This window comes from Phoca vitulina, unplaced genomic scaffold (assembly GCF_004348235.1).
Source record: "Phoca vitulina isolate PV1807 unplaced genomic scaffold, GSC_HSeal_1.0 scaffold63, whole genome shotgun sequence".
In the NCBI taxonomy this organism is placed as follows: Eukaryota; Metazoa; Chordata; class Mammalia; order Carnivora; family Phocidae; genus Phoca; species Phoca vitulina.
Window position 1 is genome coordinate 7,218,397 of NW_022589766.1, and position 24,534 is coordinate 7,242,930.

The 24,534-nt window shown below is 53.3% G+C and overlaps 1 protein-coding gene across 1 annotated transcript in view; it reads right to left on the reverse strand.

Annotated features, from left to right (window-relative positions):
• The window catches only part of ALK (ALK receptor tyrosine kinase), a 673,529-nt gene that overhangs the window by 19,903 nt on the left and 629,092 nt on the right, over nucleotides 1-24,534 (reverse strand). Inside the window, exons 14-24 of the mRNA XM_032391651.1 lie at nucleotides 20,789-20,920; nucleotides 19,887-20,031; nucleotides 17,334-17,516; nucleotides 15,979-16,077; nucleotides 15,334-15,486; nucleotides 14,279-14,383; nucleotides 12,284-12,470; nucleotides 11,476-11,566; nucleotides 11,297-11,361; nucleotides 9,673-9,802; nucleotides 3,042-3,139 (exon numbers count right to left, since the gene is read on the reverse strand). Coding sequence (XP_032247542.1) covers nucleotides 3,042-3,139; nucleotides 9,673-9,802; nucleotides 11,297-11,361; nucleotides 11,476-11,566; nucleotides 12,284-12,470; nucleotides 14,279-14,383; nucleotides 15,334-15,486; nucleotides 15,979-16,077; nucleotides 17,334-17,516; nucleotides 19,887-20,031; nucleotides 20,789-20,920 — 1,388 coding nt within the window. The remainder of the gene's footprint in view (nucleotides 1-3,041; nucleotides 3,140-9,672; nucleotides 9,803-11,296; nucleotides 11,362-11,475; nucleotides 11,567-12,283; nucleotides 12,471-14,278; nucleotides 14,384-15,333; nucleotides 15,487-15,978; nucleotides 16,078-17,333; nucleotides 17,517-19,886; nucleotides 20,032-20,788; nucleotides 20,921-24,534) is intronic.

The window sequence follows — 24,534 nt, forward strand, 5'->3', positions numbered from 1 at the left end:
TAATTCTAGTTTTCTTTTTAAATAAGCTCCTATTGTTCTTACATCCATGATTTTCACTAATGTGCTTTTGCTAAGCTGTATGCATCACAGCTCTGGGGCTGAGGAATCATTTCAAGACGTAAAGTTATCATGTTTTCTTTGCCTTTGTACTCCAGATGGCCTATTTTCCTGTACCACACCTGGAAGGCATGATCAAAGCTCTCTAAGACTCATCCACTCATCAGCTGCTTACCCATGCTTGACATGCATGTGGGAATGAAGGATGCATCCAGAGAAAGTCTGGAACGGGTCTCTAATAATATTGAAGTCCTGGGCAGAAAAAAAAGTCTTTCTTAGGGAGTACAAGTGGCATTTTCCTATTTTCAACCAGTTTCCCAAAGGTCCTGATCTTTGGTGGAGAAGTAAGGACACGGGGAAAATAAACAGGATCTGGACTGAGGGTCACTAGGATACTAGTGAGGGTCACTAAGATACCAGAACAGGGGGGCAGAGTGGGAGATGGGTGTTGTTAATGCCACTGACCTGATACAGAGGGTTTCAGTTGGATTTTGAGGAGCAGTGGTGCATAAAATGCCCTAATAAAACTATGCAAGCATAACATATATGACATCAAAAAGAAGAAAAATAGTAGGATATATAGCCATTGCTTCTCAAGAGAAATATACTGAAGTAGACCAGAAACAATATTTATATCTCCAGGAAGGTCTTTACGCTGATGCGCATGAAATTGTTGCTTAACATAGTGATCTTGAATTTAATGGCAAGGAAGTGAATGTGATATCAGAGAACACACCAAGAATTGGTAGAATGACCCATAATTCTTGAAATGGCAATAAACCATGTCCAAAGGAAACAGATCTAATAGAAAAATGGGAGCCTGTGAATCTGGGAAAGGAGTTCCGCTCTGAATTCAGGAGGTGTGCACGCCTGGGAGACTGGGAACCTTGAGGCGGCTGTCAGTGCAGGAGAGGGTATTAGAGGTCACACTGCCGTGGGAGTGCGTGCCACAGAGCTCGTGGACAGCGAGGAGGTGGGAAGGATGCTGTCCTAATGCCAGTTACCTCAGAAGAAAAGTTTCAATTGGGATGGACAATTTCTGTGAGATGCTGTCTTTTGCTTATAAAGCAGACCCTCTGATACATTCCTGATTTGATCTTCGGCAATTTCATTTCTCAAAAAAGATAAAAGTAGCAACAAACAATTACTCTGGGACCTAATTCTGACCTTCAGTAACTATTTACAGATGTGGAAGTGATAAGAATCTCGAGAGAATGTGATCCTGTTATCTCGTTATCTACAATAACAGAGCACTGGATATAGTCGAAAGGTCTCATGGCTCCAGGAAAGCAGATTTTAAAACGACAGAGGAAAGAAGAATGTGACCCCTCAGCCGGAGAATCTGGACAGTTGATGACGAACATGGGGCTCAGATGAGAAAGCAGAAATGATCTCGTTGAGAAGGGAAGGCAGGTGGCCGGAGTCACCAAGGTGACTGCCCAGCTCGCTCTCCAGTGAGTCCAGACTTAGAGGACACAGACAACAGGTGGAAAGGTGGCTCTTGCCAAGAATGAATTCCAAGAAGAGCACAACCTTGTTCTGTTTGAGCAGCCATAAAGCCCAGAGCTGAGACTTATGGAACATTCTGGCCACAACAGAAAGGGCAAGAACAATGGCAGGGCTGCCCCGCGCTTTGAAGCAGAGGGCGTGGCTTTGGAGGAGAACATGAAGGACTGGTCCCAGCTCCTTTTTCACTCCTGTTATTTCTATTAAGCACAAAACCTACAAGTTGGACAGAGTTAGAATCAAGAGGAAGATCTGAAGACCAAAGAGATGGAGTGACAGTGAAAGGATATGCCGGTGTGAACGTTTACTGCGTTTTTTTTTTTTTTAAGATTTTATTTATTTGAGAGAGAGAAAGAATGAGAGAGAGAGAGCACATGAGAGGGGGGAAGGGTCAGAGGGAGAAGCAGACTCCCTGCCGAGCAGGGAGCCCAATGCAGGACTCGATCCAGGGACTCCAGGATCATAACCTGAGCCGAAGGCAGTCGCTTAACCGACTGAGCCACCCAGGCGCCCTATTGCCTTGTTTTAGGAATGACTTTAGGAGCCCAGGTGAGTGCCTTTCTTGATCTTTAATTTCTCCATTTTTATTAGGGCAGGAAGCATAGCTTGCTATCTGCTTACATGCTTTTCCATCTCTGAACTCACACAGCTTCTCTCATTTCCTGCTTTGTACTTACATATTCTAATTATTACGAACATGTCTTAATACTCTTTGAAGACATTCGTTAAAAAGTGATTGTTCATTCACCAGGCTGGTATTTACTAACTGAGAAGCATATCATTAGGAAGAGCTTTGCAAACAGCCTAACAATCTATTTGACTTTTCAGATTTCAGAATCAAGGTGTCAGCTGAGAAAGTCGTCAACATCCACATGGAAAGAAATATGTATAATCTATCATGTCTATAGCATTACATGTGGATTTGATGTCCCAATCAAACACCATTTAAACATAAGGGTCCTATAGAGTAGAGGAAATGAAGTATGGAAGCAAAGAAAATGATCTATTATGCTTCATTTCAGAGTATTTTAGAAAAAATTAATGTATCCAACAGACTTTTAATCGTTGGGATACGAAGATGGATAAAACAGGGTCCTTGCCTTAGAGTTACCCATAGTCAAATATGTGAAAATATGAACTGCTCTAACTTCCCTTAAGGAGCTCGGTTTTCTAGATGGGAAAAATGTTAAAGTGACAGCAGACTGCAAGGTACAGGCAGGAGTCCGTGCGGAAGGTCAAGAACAGCTCGTCTAGATCTCTGGCACTGGGAAGGATATTTTATGATACCCATTTTACATATGGGGTAAATGAAGCCCTGATAGAATAAGTAATTATCTTAAAGACAAGTGAAGCTGAGTCATCCAAACAAGTCTGGAGAGAGACCTACCATTGTACTCTGAAGGGGGGGACCTGGGCGCTTGAGACATGTAGGGAAGCACACAGAAGGCAGAGGGAAGAGCAAGGTCGGTTTGACTCACCGGTGGATGAAGTGATTTTCCTCCAAATACTGACAGCCACAGGCGATGTCCCGAGCCACGTGCAGAAGGTCCAGCATGGCCAGGGAAGAGGGCTGGTTCTGTGGGGAGACAGAAGCGATCCGCTGACGAGAAGCTCATGGGCAGAGAAGATCTGAAACACCGCCTTTAAGAGCCGGCGAGGAGCGGACATGGACGCGCTGTCCAGCTGGGTGTCAGCCCTGGCCCACATCAGAAATCACGAGGCGGCTTTCAACACACACGTCCGGGCCTCAACCCAGACCAACGAGCCCGCCTCTCTGGGGGAGCGTAGTGTTTTCAGGTTCCCTGCCCCCCGGGTCCGTGCAACGTGCAGCCATAGCCGAGAGCCCCAAACTACAGCAAGCCAGGATGGGGCAGGTCTATTCTGCACGTTCTTCCACCTCAAACTTCACAAACACTCAAACCTCCCAAACTTATAAACAAACCTGCAAAGAAATCAAGGGAGATAGGTTTTTAAAATGTTCTGTTTAAATGTTAAAAAATATTTAAAGAAATAATCTTCTTCAAGAAGATCTAGACCTAAAGTGGACTGAAAAAGAAAAGTTTTCAGGAAATGCTGGGCTGGTGAAGAGCTATGTCAAGCATTCTTCTGTGAAGTCTCTTGTGCAAAAGGAGAAGTCACCCCACCCCCGGGGGGTGCAGCTCGTCTCAGCTTCCCCGAAAGCCTTGCTGGGCACCTGGCAGGCTTTTCCGAAGGCTACATCCCACCTTGGTGTCTCTCTTAATTCTTAAATCCTCGAAGTCTGCAGCAGCCTGTTATCACTCAGTGTCACATTCACTTTGCTGTTGTGTTTCTGTGACCATATTCCTAAGTAAACTGCGAGGTCCCTGAGTGGGGATTTCAGCGTCCAATTCCGCAGTACAAAGCATGATGCTCAGCACACGGCAGCGGTTCAGTGAATACTGGGGGGGGGGGGGGGGGGGGGGGGGGGTTGGTTGATGACAGCTAAACTCTAATTTTCCCAGATGCCGGCTGGGAGTTTTCTCTGCCCCAGATCAAGGCCTCCTCAGGACTCCCTGGAGCAATAGTATGGATCTAGGGGAGGCAGAGGGGAGTCGAGCTGCTCTAGGGCATGCTTCAATTCTGGGGAGACAACTTGGGGAAGGATACACCCTCTGCCCACGGAACATCAGGCGGTGCCTTACATGTAGTAGAACAAGTCCAGGCACATGACCTCCTTTGATGCAACATCCTGTGTAGTTGTAGGCAAGAGACGGTATCTCCATCTTAAAGAGGAGAAGGCTGAGGGCTCAGAGAGGCTAAGTGACTCACTACAGGTCACACAGCCAATAGCCGGGAGCCCAAACCGCCCTGAGCTGGGCTTTAAGGATCTGGGTTGGGGGAGGCAGGATTCTAGGAGTTAAAACTGGGCTGCTCAGGATAACACGTCCAAGAAGGGATGGAGACTTCATGGACACAGTGCGTAGTACCCAACTGAATCAGAATACAGCACACAAATGCAGTGAGCAACATAGTTCAGTGGCCAGTTGAACTGACCTGGGCTTTATCCCTGCTTGGCCTTTACTCACTGTGTGACCTGGGACTAATTACTTTGCCTCTCTCCAAGCCAGTGTCCTCGTCTGAGAAAGAGGCATGTTACTCTCACCCTCGCTAGATTGTTACAAGGACCACAGCAAGAGGCACAGAGTGAATCCTTCATGAAAGGATCTGCGGTTATGGAGGGGCTACTGCATGGAGGACCATGGTGGTCTCAGGAAATGGTCCTTGTGTTTGGCTTCTCTGAGGGCCTGATTAGGGTCAGAACCGCTGGGCACTGTGAGAGAGTACCCATCTCCTGGTGGGGGGGTGGGGGAGGAAGTAATATATTTCCAAGGGAAATATTAATCCTTTTTGCTATAGTATTAGAAATATCTTCTCTCTCTCCAGGAAAATGCTCTATTCCTATAAAAGAGGAGTGGTCATAGCTTCCCCTGAGTCTCTTTGTGTCTTAGCCCCCATCACTCAGGATGCAAGGACCACTGATGTCTTAAATGCCTGGCATCCTGCAGGGACTAAATCTTCCCAGCCATTAACCCATGGGCCAGGTTTATCTGAGCTCCCTGTCTTCGGCTGCTCAGAGCAAATTAACTGCTCCACTAATCTGCACAGAAGCGGACAGTTGGCAAGCTGTGTGTGTGTGTGTGTGTGTGTGTGTGAGTGAGTGTGAGTGTGTGTGTCTGGGGGGAGAATTGGGAAAGGTTTAGATGTTGTGTCAAACTGATAATTAAACTAGCAATGCAGAGCATAACTAGTGTGTCCAATGGCATTTGTACTGATCTGGGCAAAGAAGGAGTTGGAATCAGGGTTTTTTTTTTTTTCACCGATTCACCACTGACTGTGGCACTTTGTTTGGCGACCATACATTCTTTGGGCAGCCATGGTCATGGACATATATCTTGTCCGGTACTCAGAGAGGATTTTGTTCAGTATTTCCCAAAGCGGGCTTGTGGGATGGAATTTGATCAAATAGGCATGGGAATTCCTGGGTCAAAATGGTTTCTTGAGCACAGGAATTATCAGTCTTTGCTATACACTGATGTCCATAGCTAATCAATAAGAGAGCAGGCTGCATGGCTCTGAAATGTGTTTGACCATGCAATTCTTTTGCGCATGCGTGTGAGTGTGTAGCTCCTCAGGGCACTGGTGTTCCCCTCAGGGACACTGTTTAGACCGATATCTTACTTTCACAAGTCAGAAAACAGGCCCAGTGAAGGAGGATGATCTCTTTGGTTACAGCTTCTGAAGGGCTTTTCCCAAAGGTAAGTATATACTAATAAAATGCAGAGTAATATTGGTATCTATTCCTTCCTGAAGTAGCTTCTCCTGGGCCATTTAGAGGTGAAGAATCACAGGAGATGTTGGGGAAGTAGAACAGGAAGTAGAACAGTAAACAGGCCATTTAGATGTTGGGGAAGTAGAACAGGAAGTAGAACAGTAAACAGGCCATTTAGAGGTGAAGAATCACAGGAGATGGGGTAGGAACTGTTTTACCAGTGAAAAACATATAGGGATATATTTTAAAGATTTACTTATTTTAGAGAGAGAGAGCAAGCGAGCAGGGGGAGGGGCAGAGGGAGAGGGAGAGAGAGAATCTCAAGCAGACTCCCCGCTGAGCGTGGAGCCTGACACGGGGGTTGATCTCAGGACCCCGAGATCATGACCTGAGCTGAAACCAAGAGTCGGATGGTTAACTGATTGAGCCACCCAGGCGCCCCCAGGGTAGGGATATATTTTAAATCGATGCATATAAGGGCAAGAAGGTGAAAGGAAGAAGCAGGTGCAGACAGGGAACGTGAGGTACAAAAAGCAGCAGAAAGCCATTGTCAAAAACGATGAGAAGTCACTGCTGCTGGGGTCTCATATTTCCTGGCTGCTGATGTGGCTGACTTTTCACCAGCACCAAATGCCCCTTCATGCATTTTGGAGCCAGCATTGGTCTGGCAACCTCAGAGCCAAAGATTTACACTTGGGCATTAGCCCAAAGCAGAGGTTCTCGTCTGGACACTGATCTCTGGGATACAGGAACCTCCCGTGTCCTGAGCATCTTCTCAGAGCTGCCACCACAGCATTGCCATGTTCCACATAGGTACAGACAGTGTCGTGGTGAATGACCGCCACCTTTAATTGACAGGTTACTGACCCCTTAATGGCTTCTGTCATTATTGATTGAATCAACGGATACCAAAGACAGCTATTAGCCTGTATCAGGCTTATCTTAAACCCTCAATAAATATTTGTTGAATAAAGATTGGATCTGTAAAATTATTTTGACATTAATCTCTCCTTCTTGAGAAGGTGGGGTCCTGGGACAAAATGAGGTTTTCATGAATTTTGTTTCCATGACAGCCTGGGTTGGCCAGGGCATCCATTCTGTCCCATCGCGTCTGCACATATCTGCTCTGTCACTTCATGTCAGCACACTGTTATCTGAAGCCAGAGCCTCTTAGACCGTCTCTGAGGTCCTTCAATCCTGATAGTCTATGGAACTGCTGGACCCAGGGACGGCAGGAAGAGAGGACCAAGACCTTGGCTGATTCCGAATGCCCAGCCAAGGGCCTGCACACAGCAGGTGTCAGGTGAGCCCTGAGAGTCTCAGGGGGTTCAAACAAATGAACCAGGTGGAACTCAGGCCTTTGAATCCAGAGTGTCACGCCTCTACCCGCCGTCTTTCGGTGTGTGTGTTTCTCCAGCTGCGATGCTCATTGGCCAGTCCCTCCGTCCTTCATCCCGTGCAGGGTTACTGGTAAGCCCCCTCTGCCCACGACGATGCCTGTTCCTTTCTCACAGTCAACCTGATCCTCACCCGGCTAAGCTGGATTTTGTGGCTCTGAGAATCCGTGCCCAACGCCCAGTAAATCTCCCAACCCCCAAGGAAGCTGCAGCCACAAACTCATGTTCGAGGGCTCACTCTGGAGAGCTATAATCCATCCAACACTTAAAATCACCTCTTGTGGGCGGGCGTCTCAGGAAGGACCAGCTCACCTGGGATGCGTGGGTGTGTATGAAGGTGAGGAGCAGGGTGATTGGGGTGCTACCAGGACTTGGGGGCGTGGCTGGCAAGGAGAGCCACGCAGGGGAAGAGTGGGGTCAAGGGTTAGAAGAGTGGATTTGGTGAGTGGGATCCTGACCCTCAGAAGCGGCCCTCCCAAGGAGAGTTGACCAGCTTCTGGCTGTGGGCATCCCCTGGGCGGTGCTTGCAGTTAGAGGTCACAACTTGGCATCAGGCTCCTTAGGGTGGTGCAGGGGGTAGGAGGTGGTGTGAGGTGTGAACGATCTGCCTTTCCTTGCTGGTACTTTGCTCTTTGGAACAATACACAAATCATTTTTATCATCACAAGACAGAGATGCTTTTGTTTGCAAGAGAGAGGGAAGATCCCTGCCCCCATGTTCTTGGGTTTGCCAAGTGATGGGGTCCCAGGTCCCCTGTACAAGCAAGTCCGTCCGTTACGTGCACAATACTTCCTTCTCAAGCCTCAGGAGCATCCAGGAGGAAAACCAGGGCCAGGACTCCTTCCAAAATGTGATGCTATGTGTCCTTATTTAACCCCTGCCAGAAGCACTGCTGAGAATCTCAGGGCACAAGAGCTGAAGGCTCTGCCTTGCTGAGTGGTGGTGGGAAAGCCTTTGAGGCTGGTGTCCATACCCTGCAGGGACGTCTGGCCATATGGGCTCTCAAGGACCCAACCTCATCTTGGTATTCCATGGCTTCCCAAAGAGGATCATTTGGATAAACAGCATGGTACGTTGGAGTGAGCCCTGAATCAGGAGTCCCAAGTTCTGAGTTCTAGTCTCAGTTCTTCCACTTCCTGCGTGGCCTCAGCAAGTCACCTAACCTTTCTTGAGTCACAATGTTCTTATCTGTAAAATTAAGGTGAGATCTACGCTGTTTACTTTACAGGGTGGTTTTCAGAAATGTGGCAACCACAAGGAAGATGAAGATAATGCTGATGAGGGTTATTATGAGATGGGGTTGGTCTTTCACTCCCCCCCCCCCCCCATCCTCCTGTCAGCTGTGCTCAGGTGTGCACACACTCATCTTTGCAGGGAGTTAGACCGGATTCTTCTCAGATGCTGAGATAGATCACCCAGAGGCCTGTAGGAATAGTATGGAGGCTCCCTGGGCTAAGGTATCCTAACTTCAGTCTGACTGACGGTGGGGATTAGAGCAGGTGTGGCCTTTCAACGTTTCTGCCTCCAGTCTGAGTCCATGAGAATACCGCGTTCAGTTCTGGGCTTTCTGGCTCAAGGTGGCTGTCCTCTTGTTCTGCTTTCCTGGGGGTGGGGAGGGTGCAAATCTTCCCTGTGGTCTTCATGGCCCAGCAACAACTTGAGGAAGCTGGGTCCTAGCTCAGGGGTCTGCTCTGCTCCAGTTCCTGATGCTCAAGGCCTCCTGAAGACCCCGGCAGGGACAGGAGTGGGCAGCTGGACTTGGGGTACGCCCCGTGGGCTACGTCTTAGAATTCAGAACCACCTCCAAGATGTTCTAGTCCAGCCCTTGGATTTCACACTGCCGATTCTGAGGTTAGGGAGTTCACAGTTCTAAGCCACATGGGTTGTCTAATGGCCCACCAGGATGGGGGGGGTGGCATTCCTGGGTCTACCTAGGTTTCTTCGCTCCCCCAAAACTCCAGCCCCTTAATCATGACACACATGCAGAACCTTCATAAATATTTCAGTATTTTATTTTGACAGTAAATCTACAAGGTCAGGATGTCCCCACTTAAGAGATGAGGGTAGTGGGGTTCAGAATGAGTAGATATAGAATGTCCTGTCCCCAAGTCGGTTGAGTGAATGACATGGCCGACATGAGAGTCCCCATCTGTGCTTGTCCCTAATTCTTGGAATCAGCAGGCCACAAAAATGGATTCAGGCTGGAGGACCCATTGCACAAGCCTGGCTCAAGCTCCCCAGGGTGGGTTCAGCCGGCATCCACCTTCTGCACAATCTCTCCCGGTCATTCCCCCAGATCCAAGCCGGGGCTGACTCCCCTCCCACTGAGGATGTTGCTCCTCAGGCTGCCCACTCTTGCCCCTCCCACCCTCTGCTCCATTCCCTGGCACAACCACTAGGGCAAGACTGGGTCTCACTCACCGGGCGAGGGCGGGTCTCCCGGAGGAAGGACTTGAGGTCTCCTCCTGCCATGAGCTCCAGCAGGATAAATCGGGGCAGGGCTTGCAGACTCACCCCAATACAGCGCACGATGTTCTGGTGGTTGAATTTGCTGCAGAGCAGAGGGGGAGTAACCAAATTTAACTGAGCTGAGTCTGGGAAAATCTTAAGTGGGAAAAGCAGGAGACAAAGTTATGTTTTCAGCAGCTGCATTATGTAAATGCGTTCAGTAAATGTGGGTAGCCGGGGTCCCACGCAGAGCCTAGGGTGGGGAGAATCTCACTGCTGAGCAGGCGGAAGAAGTGGAGGGCAGGCTGGGCAGGAGCTCAGTCTGCAGGAGAGTATTTGGCTGGAGACAGAAGGACGCTACACAGGTACTTGGTGAGGAAGTGCGGTCGCGGCGGGGTGGGGGGGGCGGCAAGAGAGCGGCCAGGGTCTTGTCCATTGGTGCACGGACTGCTGGCTAGGACTCATGTGTGAGTTTTTTGAGGAAGCCGTCAGGCAGAGAAGCTGAAGGAACTGCTTCCTCCAGGGACCGTGTGAGCCCTGCCAGGTGACCGTGTGTGAACGAGAGTGGGTCCTGGGTGCACCCCCATGAGTGCTCATGGGGAGAGACCGAGTCTGGCCACGAGGCCCTAAGATTTGGGTTTTCTTGCTAATGGGATCCTGTTAGGACACCCGGGGCATGGGGCCAGTGCACTCCGAGTGGGCACACTTGTGCAGAGCTGAAGGACTACACTGCTCTTCACGGAAATACAGTAGTGATGGGAGATCAGCAACAGTGAGAAGGGATGATTTGGGTCTCCTTCCACATCATCTTATACTTCCCAAATTTTAGTCAATAATCATGTATCACGTGTCTAATCGGAAAATACATTACCCTTAGAGCCAGGGGCTGAGCCTGCTGGGCATCCTCCTGGGGCCCCAGACCCCATGGGCACCTCACATCCTGTCCTGGCCTTATTCCCCTGCCACTTCCACGCAGGGGGGACCCCAGGCCACCCCACTGTGTCTGGATGTTTGAGGCTCTCCAGCATCACGGGAGGCCACAAGTGTGGTGAGATCTCAAGGTCAAACACTTGTGTCCTCTTGAAGGCGATCTGCTGTCAGAGCACATGCCCTCAGGGGCCCTGGGCACTGAGATTTCTAGTTAGGGGCCCCAGAAGCACACGTTGAAGGGTGCAAGCCAGCTGGTGTGGGACAGGGTGCGGTGGCCTCCATCATGTTAGGGGCATACTTCCTTACACAAGATCTGAGAGCTGGGATTGGTGAGGGACCTTGTGGAAGAGTTACCGGGGCTGAAAGTATATCGTCCACTGTGAACAACTAGCATGCTCTATTAAGAGAAGGGGGGGAGCCCGACTGGATGACCCACAGGGGTGCTCGTTGAAGGCAGAGTGATATCCGTCAGATTATTAGGCCACAGAAATTTTTTTTCTTGGACAACCACCTGGGGCTATTTCACTCTGGTAAGATGTGTTAAGAATTTTAGGGAGCCTCCCGGTGGAGAGGCAGGGGACGCTGGAGGACGACACCATGTCCCTTGGAGACTGACAGTTAGGAACGTCTAACAGGGGTGGGGGTGTCTCTCTGTGGCTTTATTTACCTGATAATCAGGGCTTCCATGAGGAAATCCAGTTCGTCCTGTTCAGAACACACTTCAGGCAGCGTCTGGGCACAGAAGGGGAGGGTGGGAAGGAGGAGAAGGCTGTGAGCGGCAGCCAAGAGCTGAGGCCCACACAGACTGCCGGCCAAGGTCAGGTCCGCGATGGAACCACCTCTTACCTTTACGGCCACTTGCAGGGGGCTCGGGTCGCTGGGCACTCCGGACACCTGACCTTCATACACCTCCCCAAACGCACCGTGGCCCAGTCCCCTGTGCACAGGAAAAGGCAAGGTGAGGCAGAGGGGGCGGGCCACGAGAAAGAGACATACAAGAGGCGGGGGTCATGTACGCACTCAAGAATAACACCCCCCACTTGGCTTGGCTAGACCATCCCAGGCCGCCACTGCGTTATCTGAAAACTGGCAAGAAAGGTTCCAACCAGGGATTCGGGACACCGGTTGAATGTTCATTCATTCGATGAAGACTAAGTCTTTGATATCCGCCAGGGTCACCGAGGTGAAGAAGACACGGCCCTTCCCCAGGGAAAGGCTCCCATGCCCTGGGGAGGGACAGATCACTGGCAGACCCTCCTGCGGGGTGTGCTCAGTAAATGATGGAGGAAGGCATGGGGTGATCTGGAAGCTCAGAGGAGGGGCACTTTGCTCCACCTGGAGAAGGAGGGGCCAAGAAGACTCGGGGAGGGAGCACTTGAGTGGCTTTTGAGGAATGCCCTGGCTCCCTCCCATGTTGTTCTCCTCTCGCTGTGCAAACCCCATGAATAGATGGGTGTTAAACAATTAACTACCTCCCCAAATGGCCCCAAACATTAAATCTTCTCCTCCCGGGAGGGTTGGAAATGCCCTGAGAGGTGGCTTTGCTGGCCTCTTGTAGCTAGAAAAATCCATGGTGCAGGGAAGACATCCAGCCCCCTAGAACTCCTCCCCACTTGCCATCCCCCCTCCCCCAGTACAGCCCTGGGGCACTCACCGGATGAGGGTGATGTTTTTCCGAGGCACCTCCTTCAGGTCACTGATGGAGGAGGTCTTGCCAGCAAAGCAGTAGTTGGGGTTGTAGTCAGTCATGATGGTGGAAGTGCGGAGCTTGCTCAGCTTGTACTCAGGGCTCTGAAGCTCCATCTGCATGGCTTGCAGCTCCTGGTGCTTCCGCCGGTACACTACAGACAGATGAAGGTTAGCTGCAATGCGGCCTGGCCCCTGGAGCCCAGCACGGGCCGCCTCCACCAGGAAGCCTTCCTGGATCTCCATCTCCTCCTTCGGGGATCTAAACATTTCCATCGCACTTAGTAATACTAACAAAATGAAAGATCATTTAAAGGAGATGTACAGTTTAAAATCATGTCAATGGAAAAGATTTTATTGTCTCATACAGGGGCAGAAGCCCATTAGCTGGGGTCCTCTGAGAAGCAGACCCAAGATTCGATGTGCAACGATTTCATTAGGGGAAATGGCTGAGTGGCAGTGGGGAGGGGCCCGGGCAGGCTGGGAGGGCCGTCAGGTGGTGCTGAAAAGCTGAATCCCAGTGTGGGAGCATGAGGGAAGGTTGAGTGAGGACCTGAGAGGGCCATGCAATCTAAACAAGTTTCAGCAAGACTGCCGAAAGTTCTAAAGCCAAAGTCAGCCCTCAGAGGGGTCCCCTGTGTCCCAGGGACAGACCCGCCTCAGAGTCTCTGCTCAGCCCTGTCGCTGGTGCAGCTGGGTGTCCTGGTCACTTGGGCTTCCTACAGCTAGAAACTGCCACGGACTGAAAAGTTCTCTCAACTGGTGCCTGAGGACCTGCGTGCATTCTAATCCCGCCTTCATTACTTACAACTGAGCAACACTGACCAGGTCATGTGACCTCTTTGGCCCTCAGCCTCCTTCTCTGTAAGCAGGGACAGTAACTCCTGCCTGTCCCCTAAGCACCCCCACTCCCTACCCTTGGGGATGTCATAATGAAATGAATTCACCAACGTAAAATGGTTTTGAAAAATTCTCAAGAGCCCTACCGGTGCAAGGGACCATCATCACCGTTCTTACTCTCTAACTGTGAGAACATTCTGTAGGGCCAAGTCCATGGGAGGCAGGACGAAACTGTGATGCACAGGATGGATTCTGTTTTGAAAGCCCCGTCCCCCTAGTTATGGGCCAGGGCAAGTGAGTCAATGGCTGTGTTCTCAGGGCCCTCCTCTCTGAAATGGACCAACCATGCTCATAGGGTCAAGTGAGGATTCAGTGAACTAAAATGTGTAAATCACCTGGCATGTGGTAAGCGTGCAGCAAGTGTTAGCTCTCATCATCCTGTCCCTCAGAAGGATGGCATCATATGGGAATAATGCCTGTTGCCCTCCCCCTGGCCACCCGCAGGTTCCCTTACCACCTGCCCCCAGCTCCCTAAGGGGGCTGTTCTAAAAGTGCCGTCCACGCTGAGCCTTCCCCTCTGCCTTCCTTCATGTCCCTGCCCACCTGCCCTGCGCATTTCCAGCAGGAAGAGCCTGGCTGGACAGCGCTGAGCCCTCTGAGACCTGCCTATCAGCTCACCTGGGCTCACAGGCCTAATAGAAACACTTAGAAACCAACTTCGTTTGCATTGCCTGCCCAATGTGGGGAAGGCGGGGCTGGAGGTGTTCCCTGGGGAGTGAGCCCAGCCAGGTGTCCCCTGGAGCCTGGGTCTGATGGCAGCTGGAAGTGAACTCTGGGGGTGGGGCGAGCTTTGGCTACTGTGTCCTCCTCTGCAGAGTGCCTCAGAAGGCTCTACGGGGGGTCGAGGTGTGGAATCAGCAATTCCTCTAGGGAACCAAGGCGGTGCTGGGGGCTGGGGGAGGGGGCTTCAGTTTGAGGCTGGCCTGGGCTGCTGTAATCACCACCCACCCAGAGTGACACCTCTGCATCCATGGCAAAGCAGGAGATGCTGTTCTCTTCCACCAGCTCAGCCTTCCTTGCACCCCCCACCCCCCTGGAAGCCCCGGGGCTCTGGCACACTCACCAATCATGATGCCGGAGAAAGCCAGGACCAGGGCGGCCACGAGGGCAGAGGTCACGACCGACAGGACCAGCGAGAGCGGCAGGTGGGGCTCTGGGGTGGGGGACACTGCAAGACAGGTGCCCGCGGGGCACTGGTGACAACACTGATCACCCTCTGAGCTAGCTCCAAGAGAGAAACACCCTCCCCCGCCCGGACAGACCCCACGGCCCCTCCCCCACCCCAGAGGCCTTCTTTGCAGGGGGCCAGGGGCAGGGAGGGGGCTCATTCTGGCTTACAGCCTTCAGCAGTAGCTTTTGGGTGAGGGAATACGTGGCAGGGATAAATAGCAAATCCTGGACATTGATCCCCAATATCAAGTGCACAATGACACCAGGAGGGTGGGAAGGTGAGCCAGTAGAGGCTAAGGAAGAGCTTCAGCGGCCGTGGGTGACCACAGGCTCGGTACGACCCAGGAACAGAGGGTGCCCGTCAGTGACCCTGGAGGCTGAGTGACTGCCCGGGGCCCGGGTTCACACCAGCACAGCCCACACTGGGGCATCCTGCCTGGTCCTGGACACTACATCTCACAAGGACGCCCGCAGATGCGGGACACAGGGTGGGGAGGGGACATGAGAGTGTCCCGTGTGAACTGATGGAAACAAATGCGTTATTTCGTCTGGAGACTTGTAGGATGAGACGGAGCTCGGGCTTCAAACCCCTGCAGCTCCTGAGAGGATCTGCAAGTCCAGCTTGCAAACTCTTGATGGGACAGCGCGCCTTGGGAGTGTGCAGGTCCCTGGCACTGGGGGTGCTCCAGTGCAGACAGGGTGGCCCCTTGGTGGGGATGTGGAGCTTCACGCCCTGGCTTAGGGGTGGGACTGGACACCTTAGGGCTCCTTTCACACACAGGTCCCTCTGCCCAGTCCTTAGAGCTCCTGTGTTGGGGCGGACAGATGGGGGTCAGAACGCTTACCGAACTGCATCTGAGGAGTCTCAGAATTGTGGACACCAGCTAAGGCCTCCGTGGGTTCACACTCTGGGCCCCTTCCCTGTCACTGCCCTCACCGCCCTCTTACCGATGCAGGAGACGCCATCCTCAGCCAGCACTGTCCCGTGGTCACAGAAGCAGATGACCTTGTGGCTCTCGGGGTCCATGTGGCACTCGTCTCCCTCACAGTGGCTGCAGTTTAGATAATGCTTAATATTCACTTCCCCGTGGCCCTCCATCACTGGCGACAAGAAGGGAGGATCAGCCTGGGGTTGAGCCAGCGAGGACCACCCCGCACCCCGTTCCCGGCCTCTGTGTGTGCTTTGTCTCTAGCTGGTCAGTGTGGGTTCTCTGGCTCCTGCCCCCACGTCCCCCGGCCCGAGGGACCGCAGTGGGGAGGGAAGTCCCCCACGCAGCTGAAGGGGCTCAGACAGGGGACACGTGGCTGCATTGCTGCGGGCGGATGGGCGGCTCCGGGTGCGTGCCCCTCGGGCGGGCTGGCCCAGGTCACGGGGCTATTGCTTAGGCATTTTCTAGGACGGGCCTGCCTGAAAGTCTTCTGCCTGCATGTCCGTATCAGGCCACACCTCCTGACTTCCAGAAAACATGCCGAGACAAGCAGTGGGAAGACTTGCCTGTGAGGGACCCGTAATCGTGCCTTCGTATCTTGGCCCCAGGGCAGGGGCCCTGAGGTTTTGTCTGGGTGGGAGAACTGGCCTGGCAGAGGGGATACCTTTTAGAGCGGGGGTATACAGGATGCCCAGCGGACTGATGAAGGAAACCCCGTCCTCCCCGTCCATCTCGGGGTCATTGTCTGAGGCCGCGTTGCCGCCTGTGCCAAACCGGAGAAGAGTTTAACGCAGAGAGGCGGGGGGCCCACGTCTCAACACATCTGCGCATCAGCGGGGCATGCGGGGCCTCAGGGCGGTGAAGGGCCTCAGGGCGGGGCGGTGGGGAGGGAAGGGAGGCCTGGGGCACAGGGGCGGCCCTTGGGGTGTGGCTCGGGAGATGCTGGGGGTGGGGGCCACCTTCCCTCCCGGCTGGGCCAGCTCTGGCCGGGGAGTCCCCACCACTGCACGGGGGCTGCTCGGAAGCAGTTCGTGTGAATAAGGATCAGAAGCGGCCTCGTGTCCTCAGGCTGGACTAGCCCCTTGGTGCCTCTTCCAGAACTGGCCAGGCCAGTAGCACTGAGGAGTTGCTCTCCAGTCCCATTGGGTCAGGGTGACACATGGGGGGATGGGCCCCTGTGCCTTTAGGCTCCTGTCCCTCCTTTCAGCTGGGCTGGGTTATCTTTGGGCTCCCCCCTCAGGTTCCTCCCCCCCACCCCCAGAGTTTGGAAAAGAAGAGCATCCGGTTAACACGAGCATCTTACACACAGCGGAAAGCAAAACACAGACAGAACATCACAGTGCGTGCATGCATCGTGTCCTAATCTGTGGGGATGGTGGAGCCGCCATCTCCCAGCCTCCCAGCCTCCCAGCCTCCCAGCCTCTCAGCTTCAGAAGCCTCTTGGGCTCTGCTCTGAAGCTCGGAGGAGAGCTGGGCCCAGTGGCTGGCTGCTGGTTGATGGGCTGGGCTGGGGCTGCCCCTCGGCATGGAGGGGGCAAAAGTTCTGGAAGCTGGTGGGCTGGGGCTGGGAAGGGAGAGGGAGTCTGTGAGGCCAGAGGCCACAAACCAGGCCCTTAGGGAGCTGGCTTGGCAAAGACTCAGGCCAGGCCGTCCAAAGGGAGGCACGGGCCTGGGGAGCGTGGCCTCCAAGGTTCTCGTGCCAGCGCGACGTTAGGGGCGGCTCAGAGAACAGTCTAGGAAATCGAAGCCCTTTATCATCGGCTTTGGGGAAGGGGGGCATCAAGAACACATGAGCTCTTGAAGCTGTTGCTCTTGAAGCCTTGAGGCAGGATGCTGGCTCGAGAGCCAATACCCTGCCTCTGGCCGGTCCTATGGGGCTGAGAGGAAAGCGTGCATGGTGACATCACAGTCCACACTTGGGGTGGGCGGGGGGAGGGCAGGCGAGGGCCAGGGAGAGGACAGGGAGTGCCTAGGACTAAGAGGGGAGGGAGTGACACCTTGAACACGAATCATCTTTACCTATATATCCTCCGCCTCCTCCACCTGAGGAGCACCCCCCTCCACCCCCTCCGAAACCCCCTCTTGTCTCCCACCCCCACTTCTTCATGGCCTGGGGGCAGGAATGTCCTCCGGTGGCACCCTCCAGCAAAGATTTTCCAGACCAGAGCAAGGAAGTGTTATCATTCCAGCCACCTCCGCCACCTGCAGGAAGAGACAGAGAAAACCTCAAGTGAGAGGATCCTGGCTAGGGTAGGTCCGGTCCGCCGCTGGGCCCGGCACAGGAGGCAGGATGCCGCGTGTCATGCTCTGAGGGTGCTCACTCCGGCTCCAGCGCCCAGGGGGTCTGGGGGCTTCGGAATCCACAGCTGGAAAAACAGCAGCGTGCCCTTGGCCCTAGTGAGACCGGCTTCAGCCTCAGCTGTGCACATCCAGTTGGGGCCATGCTTCAGACCCCTGCTTCCCATCAGGCCTTTGGATCAAAAGCTGGGGAGGGTGTTTGGTTAGGGGTGGGGAAATGGGGGGACGGGCAGCATGACAACTAAACTCATTCCTCTGCCTCCTCTCCATGCCCCAACTCCTGAAATGCAGGGACTTTGTTTCATTAATGCTTCGCATCCCAACAAGGACTGGGACCTGCCAGTCTTTGGGCATCCAACTGTCAAAATCCTGCTGGGGTCACTGCAGTGGGGTTCCTCTGCAGGGACCCTGGACTAGGCCAGACAACCCGATGGGCTTTATTATTTACTGGCTTTGAAACCCTGGGCCAGCACATCCCCGTTCTGAGCCTCAGTTTCCTCACCTATATCTTGGGTATAGTAAGACTTGCCTCATTGGGTTGATGTTCAGACCGAAGGGGACAGTGGGCATGGCAGATGCTTCCTAAACCACGACAGGTAGGGATGGTTGGGCATAAGAGGTAGAACCCAAGTGTGCAGAGGTTTTCACACTCTGAAGCTTTGTCTTGCTTGACTGCTTCTAAAGAGCTGCTCCAAGGTCAGGTACAGGGACGATGGGGGTGGGGAGGGGGCTGAGGAAGGGGGTGGGCAGTCCCCTGTGATGACAGCCACTGGAGCTGTGCTTCCCAACGCCTGGGGCTGAGGCTGAATGCAACTTTCTCTTAAGGCCACAGACTAACCATAATCAATCACTCCTGCAGGCCCTTGAGATTCCAGGACCCTCTTTGTCTCCACCTGTATTGTTTCCTATGACGTTTCAACAGGGGGTCTACTCCAAAAGACCCCACAGTACTTCCGTTCCAGCAGGTGATGGGTGGTGAGAACCCGGAGAAACAGTAGTGCGTGGGTCTGCGGAACCACGAGGGTTAACTGGCCTGGAAGGGCCTTCTGGAAGAATGTGTGGCAGAGGCTCTTCTGGGCCCTGAGGGGGCAGCAGAGGGACGCGTAGGTGGGGGAGCTGCGGATGGAGATCAGTACCGTGCTAAAGAGAAGGAGCCGGGTTTTAGGACCCGAGGCCAAGGTCAGGAACAAGCTTGGTCTACAACAGGGACGATCAGAATTGAATCGAGGCCCCCAGGCAAATCAGCTTTGGAAGCTGCAGGCCTGTGGCATCTGGCTTGGTTTTCAAGCATCTGGCCTCCCTTCTGCCAGCCAGAGGGTGGCGTGTGGGCCTTTCAGGGCCATTGATGTCTCGTGGCGAAGGGAAGCCCCCTCGGCAAACTTAGGGACCTGAAGTGGGCCATGAGGGTGGTAAATAAATTAGGATGACCCGGCCCTGATACCGTGTCTGCCACTCCACCCTGTGCCCAGCGCAGTCCCCGGCTGAGGGGGTTTCTGATCCCCCACTCCGTCTTACAGCTTTTAAGCAAAGAAAACAACCTGCAGGGGCGCCAAGAAGAGCGCTGGGTTGTCCTCACGGAGACCACAACCCCTATTTCTATGCTTCCTTCTCTTCTAGCCATTTCTCACTCGAAGGGAAAGTTTGAGTATTTGTTTAATTAACCTCGAATCTTAAATGCCTCCAAAGATCCTTGGTCTGATTGTGGAGAAAAGAAAATACAAAACTGAACTGCGTTTCCTCTTCGGACATGGCTGGCTTCAGAGGAATCCGAATTCACACCCCCTTGGTGTCTGTCTCCGATTTCTGTGTGGCTGGCTCTCACTCTCGAGCATGGATTGCCAAACCACGGAGGTTCCTGAAAGAGCTTTCCAGTGAGACGTGCGAGCTGGTAGCCCCGGGCCTGGAGGCACCGACCACAGGGCCTGGGAGGCCTGACTCTGCCCGCACTTCTTCCATCTGCCCACGTCCAGCTGCATTTGAGGAAACCCAGGGAGGTTGGGCTGCCCGTCCCAAAGCGGCTGCCTGTCTCCTGTGCCCGGTGACCTCTGCAATTCAAACCCCACGTCCGCAGAGACGCCTCCAGGTCCCCAAGCTGTGGCCCGCCCTTCCTCCCTCCCTCGACGTGGGTACCAGTATCCAGAGCTCCCAGCTTCTCAAGCACCAGCAACCGAGACACAGGTGTGTGATGGCGCCCGGCCGAGCCCAAGCTCACGCAGTCCTGGGGGCCTGTCCTGGGGGTCAGTCCCGGGGAAGCGCGGGCTTGCGGCACCTTACCTGCGGCTCCGGAGTTGCCATTCAGCCCCAGAACCGAGGAGTTATTCTCCAGTCTCTCTGGGTGGAACGTGTCTGTCTTGGCCCCATAGGCCCTGCCACCACCGCCGGCTGCAATGACCAGGGGCACGGGCACGCCGTCCTTCATCTGCCCGGGAGACCATCAGAGACTGAGAAAGCGAGCGGGGCTCCCACTCTCGGGACCCCCGAGCCATTGCAGTGTTTAAAGTGTCGGAGTGTTTGCTGGGCCGTGGGTGACATCCCGGTGGTCTGGGGGCTCTGACCTCATGTTCCAGCAACCCATCCGCTCTCACCCCCCCCTCCCCCCGCCAGCTGCCGTATCCGTCGGGGTTCAGTCAGAGAAGCAAAAGCACCAGGAGATCTAAATAAATGCATACCAGGAGGGGGGATGGATCTTTTCCTGAAGCTGCTCACACTAGCCTCAGAGGACTGGGTGCTGGTGCTTAGAAGCATGTCTCTCTCCTCCCCCTTTCCTCCCCACTCTCCGGGGTCTCTGGCTCTAACCTCCACAACTTCAAGATTAAGCCCTCAGCACCACTGTCCCGGTGGGAGGACCTAGCAGAAGCCTTTGCCTGCTTTTGATCATGTCAGAAAAGCCCACCGTGGGGCAGAGGAGGGCACCGTGGGACCCTCTGGAACTCTGAGGCAGGGACGGCAAGGCCTGCATGGGGCCATCGGGCTGGTACGTCGGCAAGAGAAGAACCTGCCTTTTCTCGGACAGACAGGGACCCTTACATCCGTCTGCGCCTCGCTTTGCTCCTCTTTAGATGGGGCTAAGGACGCCTGAGGCACTCCATTCCCAGGGCGGTCGTGAGGACCCGGCATGACGGATCCATGACGCACGCAAGTCACCCCCCATGGCAAGCTCTGGCAGCTGGCCTTACCTTGAACACGTAGGTGGCTCCACCTCCTCCTCCACCCCCTCCTGCCCACTCATGCACACTTCTGTTCACGCGGATTTCTTCTTCTATCACGTTGTTCTCTCCAATGCAGACTTTCTGGATTAATCGGTTCGTCTGGAGAAACAAAAAGCACCTCCGGTTGGTGCCCAAGGTTCTCTACTTCCCAGCAGACAGACCTTCTGTGCTTCATGATAGGCTCTGATGACCCTTCAAATAGCTGACAGTTGAGTTGAAGAGATAGATATAGATATAGATATATGACATATGTCTATACATAAATCGATATCTGTATCTGAGAAAGCGAGCGGGGCTCCCACTCTGGGGACCCCCGAGCCACTGCAGTGTTTAAAGTGTTGGAGTGTTTGCTGGGCCGTGGGGGTGACATCCCGGTGGTCTGGGGGCTCTGACCTCATGTTCCAGCAACCCATCTGCTCTCACCGCCCCCCCCCCCTCCGCCAGCTCTCGTATCCGTTGGGGTCACACACACACACACAACTGTCACTAGAGCGTATTAGAGAAGGACCACAGGATAGCTTAGATAGAAAATGCAGGGAAGTTGGGGCACAACAAGCAACTTCGTTGCTGACTGGTGGTCAAGGAGGACTGCCTGTAGGAGGTGGTGTTTAGTTGGACCTTGAAGCACAGGGAGATTTTAAAACAGAAAATGGGGGAAAGTTAGAGCAACCCAGGGGAAGAGAGTAGCATGAGCCCAGAGAGAAGCAGGTGAGGGGGGAATTTGGGGATTTGGGGAAAAGTACAAGGAGTCTCTTTGGTTCAGAAAAGTCCACTTTAGGACAGAGAGACAGTCCAGGAGGACCTGTTAGGATCCTCTGGACTCTGAAGAGGGGATGACAAAAGTCCTAGGTGGCGAGGTAGGGCTGGAGGGAGTGTAAATGTGAGTGGGTGAGGGAATTCAACTGGACAGTCAGATAATGGCCAGAAGACCTGACTACAATCAGACTTCATTCTCTAGGCAGTGGTGAGCCACTGAAGGTTTTTGGAGAAGTTGCAGTTTTGAAGTATCATGGGAAGAGAACACAGCAGTGCAAGGCCAGGCTCAGATTTATCCCCAGCCCATCTATGTGAAAATCATTTCTCCATTTTGGACATCTCTTCCCTCCCGTCTAAGGTCTCACTTCTTGCCTCCAGAAATCCCCCAACACGGCCTGAAATGGAGCTCTGTGTCCATCATGGAGAACAGGGTGCGACCCCAGGAATCTGCAGACACCCCTGCGTGCCTGAGGAGAAGGTGCTCGACCTCTCTGACCTCCAGGTGTGGAATGGGCAGGCCGTATGTGCTTAGGAGAGGTGTCTGGGATGGTGTCTCCTGTGTTAGGGACTGAATAAACAGCTGCTGTTCTTTCACATGGTCCCAGTGTGTGCCCAGGCATCTGGGAGTCCCTGGGGATGTGCAGGAAATCCCTGTGGCCCAGAATCCGGAATCCCTGAATAAAGAGGGCAGGGCTTCAGGAAGAACCAGCCCGCTTGTCGGGCACAGCAGCTAAGAAGAACGTTCCAAACATCCACCCAAATTCGGAGGAAAATGGCTTTTCTTTCACTTATTAGAAAAAAGGCCAATAAAACATCACATTTCCATTGACTGCTGCTGTGGAACCAGCCAGTGGACATGCCAATTCATCTTGAGCCACTCCTTATGCTAAAGCACTCAGGGGTGCCGGCAATGAGTACTAGAGAAATTTCCAGGTAAATAGCCAAGATGCAATTTGTTTTATGGCATTTTGGATTTAATGATGGAAATAATTTGATATTTCTTAGAGTGGATTTAGTGTGGGTGGGAAGGTTCTGAATTGCTATTGTAGAGAGCTGACATTTCTCCTGTGTGTGTGCAGTGCTGTCCGGGTGGGGGGTGGGGGGCGGAAGTGCTGGGAGGAAACCCTGCTAACTGCTGCTGGGTGGGCATGAGAAGCCAGGGTCATGCCCGGAGGGCTGAGCCCGGGGGCAGGGGACCCAGATGTGAGCTGTCCACCGGGCAGAGTGGAACACAAAATACAGGGTCCCATTTGGCTTCTTGACTGGCTGTGCTGCAGATTTGCTGAGCCATGTTGGGTGAGGCACCTCACTTCCCTGGACCTGCCTCCTCCTGTGTAAATCGAGGGGCTGTCCAGTCTGAACCAGTGGTACGAAGAAGGTCCATCCCCTTAGACCCTGCTCTCCTCCTCCTCTCTGTCTAGCTCCAGTGGGGTCTCCACCCTTTGGGGACGCCTTCTTCCTGTGAACAGAATCTGCCGACGGCTGGGATTGCAGGAGTGGGAAGGAGGGAGCAGTCGGGCTGGGGAATGGCCTTTCCTCTAAACAGAGCCCAGACTCACGCCCATCCCCCCACTGCCCATCTCCACTGGCTACCAGAAGTCTCCACCTGGCTGTCTGCCAGACCTCTCCTAACCGTGCCCCCAAACCTGCTCCTTCCACACCATTCCTAGCTCAGGTGACGGCAGCTCCCTCGTTCCCATGGTTCAAGTGCAATTCTTGGAGTCATCCTTGATCCTTTCTTTGTCTCAGTTCTTCATCTAGATGGGCAGGAAATCCTTCTTGATTTTGCATTCCAAATATGCCCAGAATTCAGCCACTGTTGCCATCTTCATCCAAGCCACCATCATCTCTTGCCCGGACTAATGCAGTAACCACTGAATTCATTGTGCTGACTCTTCCCTTGGTCCCAAGCAGGCTATGACGGCCAGAGTGAGTCTTACAATATGCAAATCACAGCAGGCTCCTTATCCCACCTTATTCCCACCTTTAGGCTCAAAACCCTCCTATGGCTTAAAAAGGTCCTGATGGTGGCCTGATCACCTCATCTCTCACCAACTCTCCCTCTTGCTCCCCTCACTCACCCCAGCTGATTGAGAGTACACCAGGCACTCTCCCACCTCAACGCCTTGGCTTCTGCTTGGCTAGCACCCCCAGATAACGTTCCTGGTTCAATCCCTTTCAGGACTCTGCTCGGCTGTCATTCGTTCGATAGGCTTCCGTCGACCACCCCGTCTATAATTGCAACCTGCCCTACACACCTGATTCTTGTTACCCTACTTCCGTTCACTGGAACACTTTCACTTCTGGGTGTTTTGATTGACTGATATTATTAGTCCTTGTTCATCCCTCCTCCCCCAGTGGGAATGTTACCTCCTTCAGAGCAAAGATCTTTCTTTTGTTCATGGATCTATCTCAAGTTGCTAGAACAGTGACTGGCACATAGAAGGATACTTGATAGATATTTGCTGAATACATTTGAATGAATTGGGGGCTGTCTGGGTGTGCGCTGACCCTCACAATATTTGCCTTGCGAGCCACGGTAGTTGTGAAATGTAACACTTAGACCAGTGGTTTTGCTCCCCTGGGGACATCTGGCAAGATCTGGACACATTTTTGATCGTTAATACTGGGGGATGCTACTGGCACTGGGGGGACAGAAGCCAGGGACGCTGCTAGAGAGCCTACAGTGCCCACAACAGTCACCCACAACAAAGACTCATCTGCTCCAAAATGTCAATAGTGCTGATGCCAAGAAACCCATGCCACCACGTCTGGTGGTCATGCCACCACATGAGGCTTGGGAGAAATTGGAGAAGCAGTAGCTGAGGGGGTTTCCAGCGGCTGGAGCCCATCCCAGGCTCAGGTGAGGCCAGGCACAAAGGAAGAGCAGCTCCAATGTGCTGTTGAACCAGGAGAGCTGCCAAATCCTGCAGTTTAATTCTTAGAGTGCACTCCCT